General features: G+C 35.1%; 2 protein-coding genes across 2 annotated transcripts in view; both read left to right on the forward strand.

The window, feature by feature from the left end:
* The window catches only part of KCND2 (potassium voltage-gated channel subfamily D member 2), a gene marked incomplete at both ends in the record, with an annotated part of 495,857 nt that overhangs the window by 53,323 nt on the left and 423,954 nt on the right, over window positions 1-18,580 (forward strand). The gene's annotated exons all lie outside the window — the stretch shown is intronic.
* On the forward strand, window positions 15,325-15,998 carry LOC307058324 (large ribosomal subunit protein eL28-like). Its single transcript, XM_079711799.1, has one exon. The coding sequence runs from the start codon at window positions 15,558-15,560 to the stop codon at window positions 15,897-15,899; it is 342 nt and encodes a 113-aa protein (XP_079567925.1). The 5' UTR covers window positions 15,325-15,557; the 3' UTR covers window positions 15,900-15,998.

The raw sequence follows: 18,580 nt of genomic DNA on the forward strand, positions 1-18,580 counted from the left end.
TAGCTTAGTATGTATTTATACTCACGCATACTTTCTGATTCAGAACCTTGATATGAATTTTCCTTGCCATTTCAAAATTAAGTTACATCTCCCAAGAGTTCATTCTGATGCTGTTTTCATGAAAATTTCAAAATTTAATGAATTTTAAAGGAAAGAATTCTTGCTTTTCCCAGCAGAAAATGATGGATTTTTGTTCAATAAAATGAGGACATATATCTTTTAATTGTCATGTTGTCTTTTCTGAACTGACCTCCTGCTTGCTCAAGGCCTTTTTGACAATGAATGAACTATTCTGAGCTTCAGAATTTGCAATGATTTGATTAAATTTTTTCAGTTTATTCTTATACTGGCCACACTGGGTGCCAAATAACTGATTCTGTATAGGGAGTGAAGGAAGTTCTCTCTGCTATTATCCACACAATTAAGAGTTTTTTTTTTTTTTTTTTTTTGCGGTTCGCGGGCCTCTCACTGTTGTGGCCTCTCCCGTTGCGGAGCACAGGCTCCGGATGCGCAGGCTCAGCGGCCATGGCTCACGGGCCTAGCTGCTCCGTGGCATGTGGGATCTTCCCGGACTGGGGCATGAACCCGTGTCCCCTGCATCGGCAGGTGGACTCTCAACCACTGTGCCACCAGGGAAGCCCTGTTTTTGTTTTTAAGAGTCCAGTAAATTTCAGAATTTCAGAAAATGTAGAAAATGCTTGTTGATTGTGCTACAAATTTGTCCAGGTTATTCATGACTTTAAAATTCACGTATATTACATTTTATTTTGCATCCCAAATGATTAAATAAAATGCTCTGTTAATATTCACAACTGAGAAGTGTTTTCCATTTGTTAGTTTCTTTTGTTTTACTATAAATAAAACAAGATCTATAGAGGGAGTATATTGATCCAGTCTCTAGAACTATATGGCCTGGGTTGAAACCCTAGCTCCCATTCACTAGATAGGTAAACCTTGGGCAAGTTGCTTAAACTTTTTATGTGTTAGTTTCTTCTTCTTTAAAATGAGAATCACAAAATACCTCCTCTAGATGGATGTTGAAAGGACAAAATGAGTCCATCTATTTTAAATATGCAAAAGAGTGCCTGGCATATTAAAAAAAAATCAGTTGGCATTTGCTAACATTACTATTCTCAATATAGACTTTTTCATCAAACTCAGACACAAAAGCTGCTGAAATAAGAAAAAGGCACAAGAAACTGGTCATACACTCATATCACAAATGATGGATGAGTTCCACTTCAGAATGTGAAAAATGATAGAACAATCATGCACGTGCAGAGAAATTAATATATATAGATATTTGGCTGTTTCATTATTTTTATGCTACTGTTTCTAAATAAAGCATGATGCTTTCAATACCTCAAAAAGGATTTTAAAAATAGATTATTAAGCATCAACTATGTTAACTATGTAAAATTCACATACGAACCTAAGTGAAATTGAAATGAAGAATGAAACAGGTTCCAAACTGATTTGAGGATTAAAAAAACAAGAATATTAAGTGGAAAATAACCTTTTAATGAAAACTGCATAGTGTGACTTTGTAATCAATTTCTTTCTTAATCAATTTTTTAAGATTTCAAAACAATATTGTTTTCCTGTGTTTTAGCTTTTCACACTACTAGAGTTAACAGCCATATAGCATGAAACATTTAAGGAAATAACATTTTTCCAGATTTAAATTTTAAACATGTCTTATTGAATGTACTCATTTTAGTATTAGATAGTAATATTCAAGTAAGTTAATATGCTTTAATTATAATTTAGTCACTCTTTATGATTCAAATTTGTAATGAAAAAGGATCAAGGTAAAGAACCTTTGCTTTTCCTTTTTTACCTTATCCTTTTTTTTTAAAATATTCTATTTTTAATAGTTGAATATTTTGATCTTGATAGTTTTCAAAATTGTTTTGTCCTTGGCCTGGGCTCTCAGGAGTGGTTTTTCATTATGAAAAAAGAAAGAAATAGAGACAGAAGGAGAAAAATACATGTGTAGTCGAGGAGGGATTAGAAAGGTAGATTTTACTGGTTTTAACCCTATTAACAGAAGCAACAGAAAAGTGTTTTTGCTTTGTTTTAGCTTTTATAATACCACAAGTAATTGAATAAATTAACAATGGTTATAAAGTAGTGACTACGCTTATAATTTATTTTCTGGAAAAACATGTAAGAATATGTCATATTAAAAGAAAAATGCCACTATAATAAATTGTCTTATGGTTCTTCTGAGGTAAGTGAAAGAATCCAAAGAACTCAAAAATCACCCTGATGCTTTGGCTGCACGTTTAAGTACCATATTCTAAGACTTTAGAATACCTTGATTTTATCCCATTCTCTCTAGCCAAAGGTCACTCTTTTGCTTTTTGTTTCTCCTTTTAAAATTTCATTTGTGTCCCATTCTCCAGCTCTACTTTCAGTGTCTTTACCCCCCTATAGCCAATAACTACTGCAGTGGTATTAGTGAAATGTAAAGTAGTAAGCGAGTTAGTATCAGAAGCAGCCTTTACCTTCCACCCAATAAAAACAATAATGAAATAATTACCCTTAAAAATATCAGAGAAAGGCAAATATCCACTTGTTGGATCATTTTAAGTGTTCATAACTTTAAGCCAATTATCAATCCTATTGCAGCATATCGAAACTGACTTTTCAGCACTGCCTAACGTGAGACATAAGGCAATTTGCCACATATACATTTTTTTGAATTTTATTTTATTTTTTTTATACAGCAGGTTATTAGTTATCTATTTTATACATATTAATGTATACATGTCAATCCCAATCTCCCAATTCATCCCCCCCCCCCAATTTCCCACCTTGGTATCCATACGTTTGTTCTCGACATCTATGTCTGTATTTCTGCCTTGCAAACGGGTTCATCTGTACCACTTTACTAGATTCCACATGTATGTGTTAGTATGCGATATTTGTTTTTCTCTTTCTGACTTACTTCAATCTGTATGACAGTCTCTAGGTCCATCCGTGTCTCTACAAATGACCCGATTTTGTTCCTTTTTATGGCTGAGTAATATTCCATTGTATATATGTACCACATCTTATTTATCCAGTCATCTGTCAGCGGGCATTTAGGTTGCTTCCATGACCTGACTATTGTAAATAGTGCTGCTGTGAACATTGGGGTGCATGTGTCTTTTTGAATTATGGTTTTCTCTGGGTATATGCCCAGGAGTGGGATGGCTGGGTCATATGGTAATTCTGTTTTTCATTTTTTAAGGAACCTCCATACTGTTCTCCATAGTGACTGTATCAATTTACATTCCCACCAATGCTGCAAGAGGGTTCCCTTTTCTCCACACCCTCTCCAACATTTGTTGTTTGCAGATTTTCTGACAATGCCCATTCTAACTGGTGCAAGGTGATACTCCATTGTAGTTTTGATTTGCATTTCTCTAATAATTAGTGAAGTTGAGCAGCTTTTCATGTGCCTCTTGGCCATCTGTATGTCTTCTTTGGAGCAATGTCTATTTAGATCTTCTGCCCATTTTTGGATTGAGTTGTTTGTTTTTTCAATATTAAGCTGCATGGGCTGTTTATATATTTTGGAGATTAATCCTTTATCCGTTGATTCGATTGCAAATATTTTCTCCCATTCTGAGGGTTCTCTTTTGGTCTTGTTTATAGTTTCCTTTGCTGTGCAAAAGCTTTTAAGTCTCATTATGTCCCATTTGTTTATTTTTGTTTTTATTTCCATTACTCTATGAGGTGGGTCAAAAAAGAGCTTGCTGTGATTTATAGCAAAGAGTGTTCTTTCTATGTTTTCCTCTAAGAGTTTTATAGTGTCTGGTCTTACACTTTGTCTTTAATCCATTTTGAGTTTATTTTTGTGTATGGTGTTAGCGAGTGTTCTAATTTCATTTTTACATGTAGCTGTCCAGTTTTCCCAGCACCACTTATTGAAGAGAATATCTTTTCTTCATTTTATATCCTTGCCTCCTTTGTCATAGATTAGTTGACCATAAGTGCATGGGTTTATCTCTGGGCTTTCTGTCCTGTTCCATTGATCTATATTTCTGTTTTTGTGCCAGTACCATATTGATTGTCTTGATTACTGTAGCTTTGTAGTATAGTCTGAAGTCAGGGAGTCTGATTTCTCCAGCTCCGTTTTTTTCCCTCAAGATTGCTTTGGCTATTTGGGGTCTTTTGTTTCTTGGAAGAGTTTGAGAAGAATGGGTGTTAGCTCTTTGCTAAATGTTTGATAGAATTCACCTGTGAAGCCATCTGGTCTTGCACTTTTGTTTGTTGGAAGATTTTTAATCACAGTTTCAATTTCATTACTTGTGATTCATCTGTTCATATTTTCTGTTTCTTCCTGGTTCAGTCTTGGAAGGTTATACCTTTCTAAGAATGTGTCCATTTCTTTCCGGTTGTCCATTTTATTGGCATAGAGTTGTTTGTAGTAGTCTCTTAGGATGCTTTGTATTTCTTCAGTGTCCATTGTTACTTCTCCTTTTTCATTTCTAATTTTATTGATTTGAGCCCTCTCCCTCTTTTTCTTGATGAGTCTGGCTAAAGCTTTATCAATTTTGTTTATCTTCTCAAAGAACCAGCTTTTAGTTTAATTGATCTTTGCTACTGTTTTCTTGGTTTCTATTTCATTTATTTCTTCTCTGATGTTTATGGTTTCTTTCCTTTTACTATTTGTTCTTCTTTCTCTAGTTCCTTTAGGTGTACGGTTAGATTGTTTATTTGAGATGTTTCATGTTTCTTGAGGTAGCATTGTATTGCTATAAACTTCCCTGTTAGAACTGCTTTTGCTGCATTCCATAGGTTTTGGATCATCATGTTTTCATTGTCATTTTTCTCTAGGTATTCTTTGCCTTCCTCTTTGATTTCTTCAGTGAGCTCTTGGTTATTTAGTAGTGTATTGTTTAGCCTCCATGTGTTTGTGTTTTTTACATTTTTCTTACCTGTAATTGATTTCTAACCTCATAGTGTTGTGGTCAGAAAAGATGCTTGGTATGATTTCAATTTTCTTAAATTTACCAAGGCTTGATTTGTGATCCAGGATGTGATCTATCCTGGAGAATGCTCTGTGTGCACTTGAGAAGAAAGTGTAGTGTGCTGTTTTTGGATGGAATGTCCTATAAATATCAATTAAATCTATCTGGTCTATTATGTCATTTAAAGCTTGTATTTCCTTATTCATTTTCTGTCCGGATGATCTGTCCATAGGTGTAAGTGAGGTGTTAAAGTCCCCCACTATTATTATATTACTGTCGATTTTCTCTTTTATAGGTGTTAACATTTGCCTCATGTATTGAGGTGCTCCTAAGTTGGGTGCATATACATTTATAATTGTTATATTTTCTTCTTGGATTGATCCCTTGATCATTATGTAGTGTCCTTCCTTGTCTCTTGTAATATTCTTTATTTTAAAGTCTATTTTATCTGATATGAGTATTGCTACTCCAGCTTTCTTTTGATTTCCATTTGCATGGAATGTCTTTTTCCTTCCCCTCACTTTCAGTCTGTATGTGTCCCTAGGTCTGAAGTGGGTGTCTTGTAGACAGCATATATATGGGTCTTGTTTTTGTATCCATTCAGTGAGCTTGTGTCTTTTGGTTGGAGCATTTGATCTGTTCACATTTAAGGTAACTATCAATATATATGTTCCTATGACCACTTTCTAATTGTTTTGGGTTTGTTTCTGTAGGTCCTTTTTTTCTCTTGTGTTTCCCACTTAGAGAACTTCCTTCAGCATTTGTTTTAGAGCTGGTTTGGTGGTGCTGAATTCTCTTAGCTTTAGCTTGTCTGTAAAGCTTTTGATTTCTCCATTGAATCTGAATGAGATCCTTGCTGGGTAGAGTAATCTTGGTTTTAGGTTCTTCGTTTTCATCACTTTAAATATATTGTGCCACTTCCTTCTGGCTTGTAGAGTTTCTGCTGAGAAATCAGCTGTTAATCTTATCGGAGTTCTCTTGTAGGTTATTTGTTGTTTTTCCCTTGTTGCTTTTAATAATTTTTCTTTGTCTTTAATTTTTGTCAATTTGATTACTGTGGGTCTTGGCATGTTTTTCCTTGGGTTTATCCTGCCTGGGACTCTCTGCACTTCCTGAACTTGGGTAGCTATTTCTTTTCCCATGTTAGGGAAATTTTCGACTGTAATCTCTTCAAGGATTTTCTTGGGTCCTTTCTCTCTCTCTTCTTCTTCTGGGACCCCTATAATGCGAATGTTGGTGCATTTAATGTTGTCCCAGAGGTCCCTAGGCTGTCTTCATTTCTTCTCATTCTTTTTCCTTATTCTGTTCTGCAGCAGTGAATTCCACCTTTCTGTTTTCTGGGTCACTTATCCGTTCTTCTGCCTCAGTTATTCTGCTATTGATTCCTTCTAGTGTATTTTTCATTTCAGTTATTGTATTGTTCATCTCTATTTGTTTGTTCTTTAATTCTTGTAGGTGTTTGTTCTTTAATTCTTCTAGGTCTTTGTTAAACATTTCTTGCATCTTTTCTACCTTTGCCTCCATTTTTTTTCTGAGGTCCAGGATCATCTTCACTATCATTATTCTGAATTCTTTTTCTGGAAGGTTGCCTATCTCCACTTCATTTAGCTTTTTTTCTGGGGTTTTATCTTGTTCCTTCATCTGGTACATAGTCCTCTGCCTTTTCATTTTGTCTGTCTTTCTGTGAATGTGGTTTTCATTCCACAGGCTGCAGCATTGTAGTTCTTCTTGCTTCTGCTGTCTTCCCTCTGGTGGATGGGGCTCCACATATATTTTATTCATGCTTAAAAATTAGTGATACATTTACAAAACAAGTTTGAGGGGAGTAATTATGTCGAGTAAGGAAAAGTAGGTAGATGGTGACATTTTTTGGAAGGTTCTTTATTAAATGTAAGAAACCCAATGCAGTTAGATTTTCATTTAATCAAGTAGTGTTTCCAGTACAAATGAATGGCTATTGATGCCTTTATATCCCATACTTTTTCTTAAATGCTTCACTGAAATTTTAATACCCTGGCATCCCAGTTTGAAGCTTCTTTTAAAGTAGTCTTTCAGAAAACTTGGGACAGAAACCTGCTCTAGATGACCACATAGAGAGTTTTACAGAATAACAACAAATTATAAAAGCTCAGTGTTACTTGGTTGCTTAAAATGTGTCTTTCCTCTTCCTTCTTTCTCCCTCTTTCGTTTTACAAAAAATATTGATATTAATCACTGATCTACTTTAGCTTATGGAGCCTAAATTTGACAATTTTATATAAAGGTTCACATAAAATCATTTTATAATAAGTGAAAAGAGAACTAGACAAGTCTTTTGAAATTAAGCAATCAGAAATTTGGCCAACACAATAAAGACAACTTATTTAGCAGATTCAAAATCATTTCACTTCATTACTATTATAAATTATGTAAATCAATAAATGCATCCAGATTTGCTGTGGACAGTCTTTGGTGTTTTGGATATCTTCTATACTTTATCTTCATAACAGGTATTCCTTACAGTATTGTCTGATAATTGGAAGAGCATGGGGCTGGGTAACAAATACCTGAGTCTGATTCTGTTTCAGTCACTTACTTATCTTGTTATTCTGATGTGTTAAGAAAATTGAGGTTCAGCAAGATTATCTGTAAAAGAGGGTTAATAATTCATTTCTTGAATTCTTCATAGGTTTATTGCAAGAATTAATGGAAATATTGTTTGTTTTCAAATTACAAAGAGCTTATAGTAATCAGAGATTATTATAACTACAGATTAGTTGATGTAATTATGTTCCAATGTATTTTTACTAATTGGCTGGGTTTTACGAAGGCTGAGTTTCATTTTCCACTCAGATCAGCCACCCTGCAAATGGTTGCTGTCAATCACCAGAAGAAAAAGATGATAAAAGATGGACAGATTCTTAGCAATTCAACCCCATTTGTTGAAAAGTAACCTAAACTGTACTCAAACAAGCAAACTCAGTTTCTAATGAAGCACTTCAGGACCTTTGCCACAATGGCACAGTTGGTAGGGTAAAAAATAAAATTTGAAAGTTGTGCAAAGAATTTAAATATATATTTTTTCTAGAATGCAATCCACTTGTTGCATTAATTTTGACTCTCTGAAATTTAACTGATTATATTATAATTATTCTTTCATTTTGATCAATACAGATATTTTAACTAGCCAGTTCCATCCATAATAACACTTTGGTACTGGATTCAGTAGAATAGCTATTAGCATTAATAAAAATAAATTATTGTTGCCAAAATTCTACTCCATTTCATGTATTTGTAGACAGTCTTTGAGGACCATCTTCCAAAATACTTTTCAAAACATCTCTTGGTGCCTTAGATCTTTACAACTTGTTAGTAAGTTTAAAATTTTTTATTTTTAAATGTCATGTAAATGTAATTTTTATTTCATATAAATTAATCATAATCAGAATTTTGTCAGTGTAAGGGTGGAGAGATACTAGGTTCTTGAGATAATATATCTGTTTGACATTTTAAGCTACTTTTATCTTGGTTTTCTGTTGCAGTGGACAGTTCTTTAAGAGGAGCAGAGGAAACTCTAGGTTTAGAAGAAGGAAAAAGTCTTAAATCCCTGTCATGGGAGCATCAAAATTGGTAAAATAGCCATGGCAGATTAGCCTACAGAATAGAATATTTAAGCAACAAAATAGAAATTTCAAAATAGTTGAATGGATGACATTCTGAAGACTGATGATAGGTATTCTACCTGTTTACAAAGGCTAGAACTAATGGCAGTCAGTGGTGATTCCAGGGTCACTCATTTCATCTTGCCTCTTTGGAAAAATGTTCGATTTTCTAATCATTTTAATCACATAACTATAGAATTAGTTGCTTTCTTCTTCTGATCATTCTCATTTGTTTGGGCTAGGTTCACTATGTTTCTACAATAACTTATGTGTCCTTACTAGAGAGATGATAATTGTTTCTGACTTGAAGAACATACATTTCAATCCAGGTCTGGAGTAAAAGTTAACCGTCTGAGAGCCTACAAACAAACCAATCAATGACATTCAGCAAAACCTTACTTTCCATATTTTAGTGTTTGTCCTAAGAGTCTAGGCAACTTGGCTCATGGGTAAAAGGTATGCAGAGGTTCCACTTTGAAAACTTGGAGAAGGGAATATGCATGTTACTTCATCTTTAAATTCTAACAGGCCCTGGGGTCAGCAGTAGAAACTGTTTATTTGTGTCACTCCCAGGACCCACCATGCTAAAATATCATGAGTCTTCCTAGTATGTAAGTTTTTTAGGCATAAGATTTTAATCTGTGATGAAGTAAATAAAGAAAAACTACCTTTTCCTTTTTTTCCCCCAATTCTTTTCTGCACAGTAAGATACTGTCACAGTTTAAGAACCTATTGTCCAAGATGGATGTGACAAGTCCTCTGGAGATGACTCCTTGAAGACTACAGCCTGACTGTGCTAAGTCCCCATCAAGTCACACCCCTCCTCCCACTGATGAGGTGAGGGTGGGGAGAGTAGGATTGGGTTTCAAGAAGTAGTACAGATAGGAGACATATAAATGACCCTGCTAGCAAGTCAAGGTGTGTCCATGTCTTTTATTTTTCTTTAATTTACTTCTTCCTTGCCTTGCCTGGCAGCAATAGTATGGGGATTGCCATTTATAGTAAAACTTCCCTAAAGTTACTGCATTAGAAGCACAATTTAATTGCTACATTCATTTTAATCATGGGTTTTTCCTATGTGGCTCAAATACTTAATCAAACTTAGGGAAGCACAAAGAAGCAATATCACAACCAATATTGCTAAGAAGTAAAAACTTATCCTAGTGTAAAAACTCGAAGCCATATATTCTAATTATTTTTTGCTAACCCTATTGTTTAAAATGGGATAAACATAGTTACATTTTAAAAAAATTTCCTGTCTCATTCCTTTGTCACAGGAAGTATTTAATCAGAAACTATCAAGGCCTTGTCAAGAATATTATATAATTAGGACAGGGTGGGTAACTATATTGATAATATCTTTAGCTATCTCTAAATCTGAGAGTCTTTGATTCTGTTAATAGTCACCCTGCTTTTTCACTTCAGTCTCCTAACCTTGAAACTGCCCCTAAATTGGCCATATTGTCATCCAAGATGAAAGTTCCACCTACTTTTTTTTTTTTTTTGTGGTTAATATGTTAGCTTGAGTTATTTCCAGATCCCTTGACAAATTCTGTCATGTGCTTGCCTATGTAACTTCTTCCCTAGGAAGACCTTTGAAATCAGGTTCCATGAATGGTAAAAATGTTTATATCTATTTCCTGCAGTTTAGTAGCATAAGGATATACTTAGTGGCGATAATATTCCTCTTAAAAATGGATAAATAATTACACAAATCTTTCAGATTCTGAGTTGTGCTCAAGCCAAAATAATTCTCTGTATGTCGAGGCAGTTAGAGTTATTCCAGTTCTCGAATTAAGTACTTTTGTGAAACAATCTGTATACTAAAGGTCGAGGGCAGACAGGATGAGAAAAATGTTTCCCTTAACCTTACAGATACACTCAGTGCTTTAGTATCAGGTAGGATGCTTATTAAAATCTCCAAGTAGGTAGAGGTTGGGGTTGGATTGACAGGAGAGCCTAGATCTGTATTTTGAAAAGGATTACTAAGCAATTCTCATAAACACTAAAATAGAAAAAGCAAAACAAACACTGGTCTAAGAAATTATCTTCTCACCAGCAAGGATTTGTTTACAATCCCAAACTCTGTTCCCACATGAACAGTCACAACTGACTATGCACCGCAAGTAATTTTGTTAGCACTGGTTTGGTCTGCTTTTTTGTTGTAGTTTTTGTTTTCTTTGTAGAACTTATATAATAAGGAAAAGAAAGAAAAATAATAGATGTCCTCACGAATGTACATACTTACCATACTGCAGGGTGTGACCCATATCTTTAAAATAGTATCTTTTTTAGCTTTGAAATAAGAGCAAGCATATAATATTATTTCTCTTTACCTGGCAAATCAACTGTGGTTCTTACATTTATTTAATCTTTGCAGGTAAGTAATTTAAAACATGAAGGATACTGTGAATGAATTTCCATGCAGGTAGTAATCTTTGCAGTTGAAGTCATTTTTTTTATTCTATTCAAGCAAAGATCTTCAAACCTAATATGTATATGACATAAAACATAAGGGTCCATCAGAGATTCTATTTAACCTGGATTCTGTTGATGTGTTTGTTTTTAAATTTTGTTCACTTCTGTTCCTCTGTTGGTAAAATCAAGAGGTTGGAGTAGATCCCCAGTAAATTTCCTTAGAATTCTAAAGTCCTATTCCCATAACTTTAACTTTCTAGACCTAAGAAACTAATATATACATTTGTATAATGTATATATAAGCAAATGCATATATATATTATATATGTATATAATATGTATATAATGACAAAACGAACACAAGTAGATATAGAGAGTCTTTGGAGGAAAAATACTCAAGAGAATCAGTTTACAAATATTTTAATGTGGTGTGGTTTTTGTTTTAAAAACAAAGTTTTTCTGTTTTCTAACATGATAACAAGAATTTGCTCCTTCTGAGAAATGATTCTAAGACACTGTGTTCTTTTGAAGTTTTAAAAGTTTTTTTTTTTAACATCTTTATTGGAGTATAATTGCCTCACAATGGTGTGTTAGTTTCTGCTGTATAACAAAGTGAATCAGCTATACATATACATATATCCCATATCTCCTCCCTCTTGCGTCTCCCGCCCACCCTCCCTATCCCACCCCTCTAGGTGGTCACAAAGCACTGAGCTGATCTCCCTGTGCTATGCGGCTGCTTCCCACTACCTATCTATTTTACATTTGGTAATATATATAATTGAGCTGCACAGAATAAAGTCTATTTGAACATGATATGCTGTGACATGGTGCATCAAAAATGTCAAGCTGTTTTACATTTCAGAGTCTCACAGTAATAAAAATTGTCCTTTTATCCATTAAATATAACATCTTTACAGAAGAACTCTGACAGGAAGATCTTTAGAAATTTAAACAGTTTAATGACACCACTGAGCACTTTGTTATTTGTGATGGCTGTGTTGTCTTTAGACATCCTAATTATGACCATTTCATTGACTCTTATAATTTATTAGTTTTTTATTCCTTTGTATCACAGCGTGCTATGGTGAGCAGAGTTCCAAAACATAATTAAAATATGAAAAACTCACAATTCAGACATACTCTATGGGTTTTGTTTCTTTTTAGTACCTCTTTCTATTCACCTAGTAGTAGAACGTACAGTGACTTTTCTAAGTGATAGAGTCAATCTTTGCTTGAGTTATTTTGGGAGGGAAACTTTAAAGGGCTTTGTTTTATCTACATTATTTCTGTTCTTGCTTTCATTTTTGTCTTCCTCTTTCTAACATGAAGGCAGATTTCTTAGAGCGTAGTATAGTGGTGTTTTGAAGTTACCAGCGGAATTCTCTCCCTCAGATATTTTGTGAATTCTCTTTCCCTAGGCTTAGTATCACTTGATGCTACTATTTTATCAGCCTCATTGCCTGATAATGAGAAAACTTACAAAATAATTTCAATTTTAAAATGAGTGAGTGTTTTTCAAGTTTTATTTTGAGGGTTATCTACATATATAGACTCTTGATAATGTTTTTAAATTGACTGCAATTATATAAAAATTTTGTAACTGCCAGTTTAAAAGAAGTCATTTGGTTTATTCAGTAAACATATATTTATATGCACTAAAGGTGTTCTATACAGAGTTGAGTGTAATGAAGGGCACTAGTAGGCCAGAGACCTGGTTTCAGATTCTATCATTCCTACTGTCTTTAATTGCTGTAAAATATCAGGCAACATTAACTAACCTTGAATTTCAGTTGTCTCATTGCAAACTATGCAAAAGGTCCTCCATTACTGCAGTATTCAGTAATAAACTAGAAAATTATTATGGGAAAACATGTAGAAGAAACATAAACATCTCATACGTGACTGGATTATATGAGCTTTAAGGTTCTTCACAATTTTGAGACTCTATTATTCTGTATATAGAATTATTAATTATCATTTAGATGTATATTATCATCGTATTTCAATTATAAAGGATAAATTTCCAATTCTCTTTAGAGCTGTGTGTGTGTGTGTGTGTGTGTGTGTGTGTAGGTTTGATAAGCTTATACTTCATTATTTGATCCATTTATTATTTTATATATTAATTGAGCACATACCATGTGTCTACTATTCTAGGCACTAGGGTTACATTAGGGGAACACACAGACACACAGACACACACAAAATATTTAGGTAAGAGAAAGTAATAAATGCTATAGAAAACAAAGCAAAGCTAAGGAGAGGGGGTCAGGTTACATTTTTCACTTAAATGGTGAAAATTGATGTCATTGAGAAGATGTTATCTGAGCAAAGACTTGATGTAGTTCAGGGCCATAGGCAAGCACATATCTGGAGGACAACATCCCAAGAAAGAGTTACGCTAGTGAAAGCCTTTAGAGCATAAGTGTGTCTGGTGTGTTCAGTAAGGAGTTCAGGTGGCTGGAGGTGAATGAGTGAGGGAACAATTAGATCAGAAAGGAAGTGGAGCCTGATCTTGCAGTTACTATAGTGCCTCGTTGGTGCTTGTAATGACTTTAGTTTCACTCTAAGAAGAGGACTGGTAGAGGGTTTGGAGCAGAGGAGAGATTTGATATGATTTAGATTTGACAAGGATCACTGGCTGTTGTGTTGAGATCATTTGCACATAGATGGAAGCAGGAAAACCAGTTAAGAGATGATTTCAGTAATCACTGGAATAATAATAATCATGGCTTGGCATCAAGGTGGTAGCAATGAGAATTGTGAGAAATGATTAGGTTCTGGATATATTTTCAGATATTACAACAGGATTTCCCCAGAATTGGATATGGATGTGAGAAGGGAAATATCTGGAATGAAGCCGAGATTTTTGTCTGAAAGCAACTGAAAGGATGGGTCATCCATTTAAATGAAAAAACAAAACAGGCTGAGTGGAATAGGTTTGCAGGAGGAAGGGAATGAGAAGTTCAATTTTGGGCAAGTCAGTGGGAGGTATCTATTTGGCAACTCAATGCATCTGGCAGGTAGGCAGCTGTGTATAGGAGTTTGAAGTTCAGAAAACATGTCTGGGCAAGAAGTTTAAATTTGGGTGACATGGTTGCTGTTATTGTGTATATGCTGATTGAGGCCACGGTGTAGTGGATGCAGACAGAGGAGAGGGAGAGAATAAAGGACTGAGATCTAGGGAACTCCAACGTTAAGAGGTCTGGAAGAGGAGGAGAAACCAACAAAGAAGGTTGAGATGTAAAAATAATATTGTTAGAAGAGAATCAAGAATGTGGTGTCATGGAAGCAAAGTGAAGAAAATATGTCAAGGACAATATACTTGATGTTGATAAGTATGATAAGAACTGAAAAGTGACCATTGGATTTAGCAATTTGGAGGTAATTGGTGATCTTGACATGAATAGCTTTGGTGTAATGATCAGGGGGCAAATCTGACTGGAGAGGATTAAGGAGCAATAGGAGAAATGGAATTGATATTACTGGGTATAGTCAAATATCTGAAGATATTTTGCTGCAGAAGGGAGAAGATAATCAGTTATAGCTGGTAGGTGAAATGGAGTTTAAAAGATGATTCTTTTAAAATGGGAGAAAAATAACATTTTTGCTGGTGGTGATTTTCTCTACTACATAATAAAAAATTAATAATGCAGAGAAAAGGGAATCAATTCCATTGCAGTTCTTGGATAAGTGATGGAAATTGTATTTAGTGCACAAGGGAAGGTTTTAGAGAGGAGTAAATAATCATTATCCAGAAACTTGAGAGAAAGCAAAGTGTACGGGTTCAATTGTGGGTGAATACATGTCGCTGTGAGAGTTTCTGGAGATTCTTTCTAGTTGCTTCAGTTTTCTCAGTGGAGACAAAGCAAAGCCATCAACTGGGGGTATTAGAATGGAGGTGTTAGAAATTTAAGAAGAAAGGAGGAGGTATGAAATCGTCCTCAAGGAGAGTGAAAAGTACATGTACTAGTGAAATATAGTATGATTGTGGGCAGCCTTCAGAGTCCTCCAACACTTTTTAAAATTGAATTTTTGAAGTGAGATCATTCAGAGTTGCTGTGTGTTTCTACATGCATATTTAGCTGTACAAGTGTAGGTGTTGAAGAGATTTAAATCCAAGCAGAATTGTAATTTTGCCTAGTGAAGGGAGTTGACAGACTGAGATGTGTGTCCTTCAATAGATTGAAGGTCCCAGTGGGCATATGACTGTTAAGGTTGAGATATTGCAGCAAATGAGCTGGAAAGAGAGATAATGGTCAGAGAACTGAGGCTTCATGAAACAGAATTGTAAAAGTATGGGCATTACTAACAATGAATAGGTCTAGAAATGGCCAGGCAGTTAATTGGCTGAGATAATAGGGAAGACAAGATATTTAGAGGGAAGAAGATTAAGCAATCAAGAGGCCACATGTCAGGAAGGATCATATATGTATATATTGAAGTTGTCAATTAAATCAAGAGTCATGTTGGAGCATATCCGGCTGCCGCCACGAGAGGAGCTGCCGCCACGTCAGCGCATCTGCAATGGATGATCATGCTGAACCGCACCAGCTTCTTGATCAAGAGGAACAAGCAGACGTATAGCACCGAGCCCAATAACCTGAAGGCCCGCAGCGCCTTCCGGTACAACAGGTTCATTCATCCCCGGACTGTGGGCGTGGAGCCGGCGGCAGACGGCAAAGGGGTCGTGGTGGTCATGAAGCGGAGATCCAGCCAGCGAAAGGCAGCCACTTCCTACATGCGGACCACCATCAACAAGAACGCCCGGGCCACCCTCAGCAGCATCCAGCACGTGATCCGAAAGAACAAGTACTGCCCGGGTTTGCACATGGTCGCCATCCAGCAGGCCTGCGCAGCCAGAAGCCTGTGATGGCAAAGAGAAAGCGGACTCGCCCCATCAAGAACTCCTGAGCGATCTATCCACTTCCCCAATGCAATAAAGCTGTCAGCTGACTTGCCTAAAGAAAAAAAAAAAGAGTCATGTTGGAAAGAGTGACCGTTAGGCCAGAGCTAAAATAGTTGGGAAACTTGGAGGAGTTAATTGCAAGGTCATTAAGTGACTTCAACAATGAAGAAAATGAGCAAAATAATCTGGTGACAGGAGATTAAAAGCCAAGATTTACAAGGAGGAGAGGAGAAAAATGGTATAGAGAGGATCATCTATAATGGAGGTGGACATCTTTCAATGTGACCTTTCATAAAAGGCAAACTTTTGCATGAATTTTAAAACTTTATTCTGTCTAGCATAGTGTTGAAACTCACTAAATCATTATAACTGGTTGAACTTTTATGTTGATACTTAGAATAGAGAAGTAAAGTACTTTAAACACAAAGTGTCGTGAAAAAGTATATAGATGAGAGATGCTGGAGAGAATTCTGTGTTAGAGAGAAAAAGTATGAAAGAATAAGGCAGGTGTGGGTTCCAGTCAGGGCTCTGCCATTTGTGAGCTGCGTTCTTTCTTCATTAAGGTATTTCATCTCTGCAATGGGGATAAAAATAACTACCTCAAGGAGTTGTTGTGAGGGGTAAGTACAATGATTTATGTAAAGCACCTGGCACAGAATAAGCCTTCAATTAATGTTAGTTCCCTCCCTAAAAGTAAAGATTCAAATATTGAACATATTTACAGGGTACTGTAACAAAGATAGACTTCTGAGGGAAATAATTTCTATTTCTGTCACCGCTGATAAATGATTCATGAACTCATTCATACACCAACTGTGTGTTATTTCAGTGACTTGAGAATGTGTTCATGGACTCTTACAGATTTTCTTTTTTCAATTTCTAGCTTTATATTACTTATTATAGCACCTATAGAGAACAACAATCAGAAGAAAATCTGGCATTATTCTCTTTCATAGTGAATACTAAAGCATTAATTTTTTGTTTTACTTTTAAAAATTATACAGATATATGATTAGCATGATCATTGAATAGTATGCAACTTTTAAAAATAATTAAATATTTAGAATATTTTATGAATATGGAATGCATATTATTGAACGATGAGAGTATAAATCTAAAGACAATATGCATTTTCTATTAAATATGCTCATGTTGAATGAATGTTATTAAATAATTGTATTTGCTTATATACAGAATTTCAAAAAGCATTGAGGTATATCCTCAGTCATTTATGGTCAATGAGGGAAGTAAAAAACGACCCAAGAAAAACAAGGGTACCATATAAAGTTGTATATTGGGGCAGAGGGAGGAGCTTCATTCCATCCCTTCATTCATGGAGGTACTTAGGACCTTTGTGATCACCTAGAAGCTTATAGTCCTTATTGAATCCTCTGTGTACAGCCAGAAGAAAAGTACAGAGGAGGAAAGTGCATGAAAGATTTTAAAAGTGTCATAGGCCAGGCATCAGAGTAGTTGAACGTCGTATTTGCCCACATGTCATTGGCTAGAACTAGTCATAAGGTTCACCCAGATGCAAAGAGCTTGGGCAATGAAGTCTTAACGTGTGGCAAGAAGGAGGATACGTGCTTATAGATGAACTAGCTGCTCTATTCTGGAGTTGATGTATTACTAGGTGTTAAATTAGAAGTTAGGTATGAAGTCTGTGGTACTACAAAAATGTAGAAAATGGATAGGTCATTTTAAGCCGCCTGAGTACTAGATAGCCCGATAATGCTTCACAGAAGATGTGAACGATCCAGGTCAGCCTTGCAAAACTCAGGGTATTTGGTTTGTCAGGAAAGGGTCTGATATGTTTTTCAAGGAGCAAATAACAGTGAGAGTAGGAATAAACTTTCAGTATATTTCAGCGATGAAATTAGTCTGGGGGGAAATTGGCTTTAATTACTAAGGCATAAGAAATCCTCATATATTGATTGGATATTTTGATTGATATTTAGAGTAGAGAACTAAAGTACTTTAAACACAAAGTGTCGTAAGTTGGACCAGACTAATGTCTGTACTGGATACCAAGATGAGAAATTGTGTGGTTATTGAGAAGCTATATTTGCAACTATGTTGTATTGAAAGTAGTATAATGTTGACAATATACTTAATTAAGAAGTTCATAGCAAATGCAAGCATAGTCTGGCATTCTACCGTTTGAATTTTTTATTTTATGTTAATCTGAATAAAGAACTATTTTAACATGATATTCAGGGTAGCTTCTTTTTATAGAAAGCATTGTATAAACTGATGAGTACTTATGCTTATTTCCAGGCAAGGGCTTAGCACCTCAACTATCATTCTAGACATTACTGATAGATCCATAATTTTAGACTTGGAAAGAACTTTTGAGGTAATCTAGTCCTAAGAAGTCAAAAGACTTTTCTAAAGCATCACAGTTTATCCTAAATCTAAATCTAGATATAGATCTCCTAAATTCTGCAGTTTAAGATTGTTATGAAGGAAATCATATTTTCTGTTGTCTTAATTATACCAACTAAAGTGTGCATATCTTACATAGAAAGGGTCTTCATTAGGTTGTCCTATTACTTTGAAAAATAGCTTAATTTAGCTGCAGTTTAAGGAAAAATAGAATAAATAATATGACACACAAGTGGATATACATTAGAAAACAAATTATG

This window comes from Hyperoodon ampullatus (assembly GCF_949752795.1).
Source record: "Hyperoodon ampullatus genome assembly, chromosome: 9".
In the NCBI taxonomy this organism is placed as follows: domain Eukaryota; kingdom Metazoa; phylum Chordata; class Mammalia; order Artiodactyla; family Ziphiidae; genus Hyperoodon; species Hyperoodon ampullatus.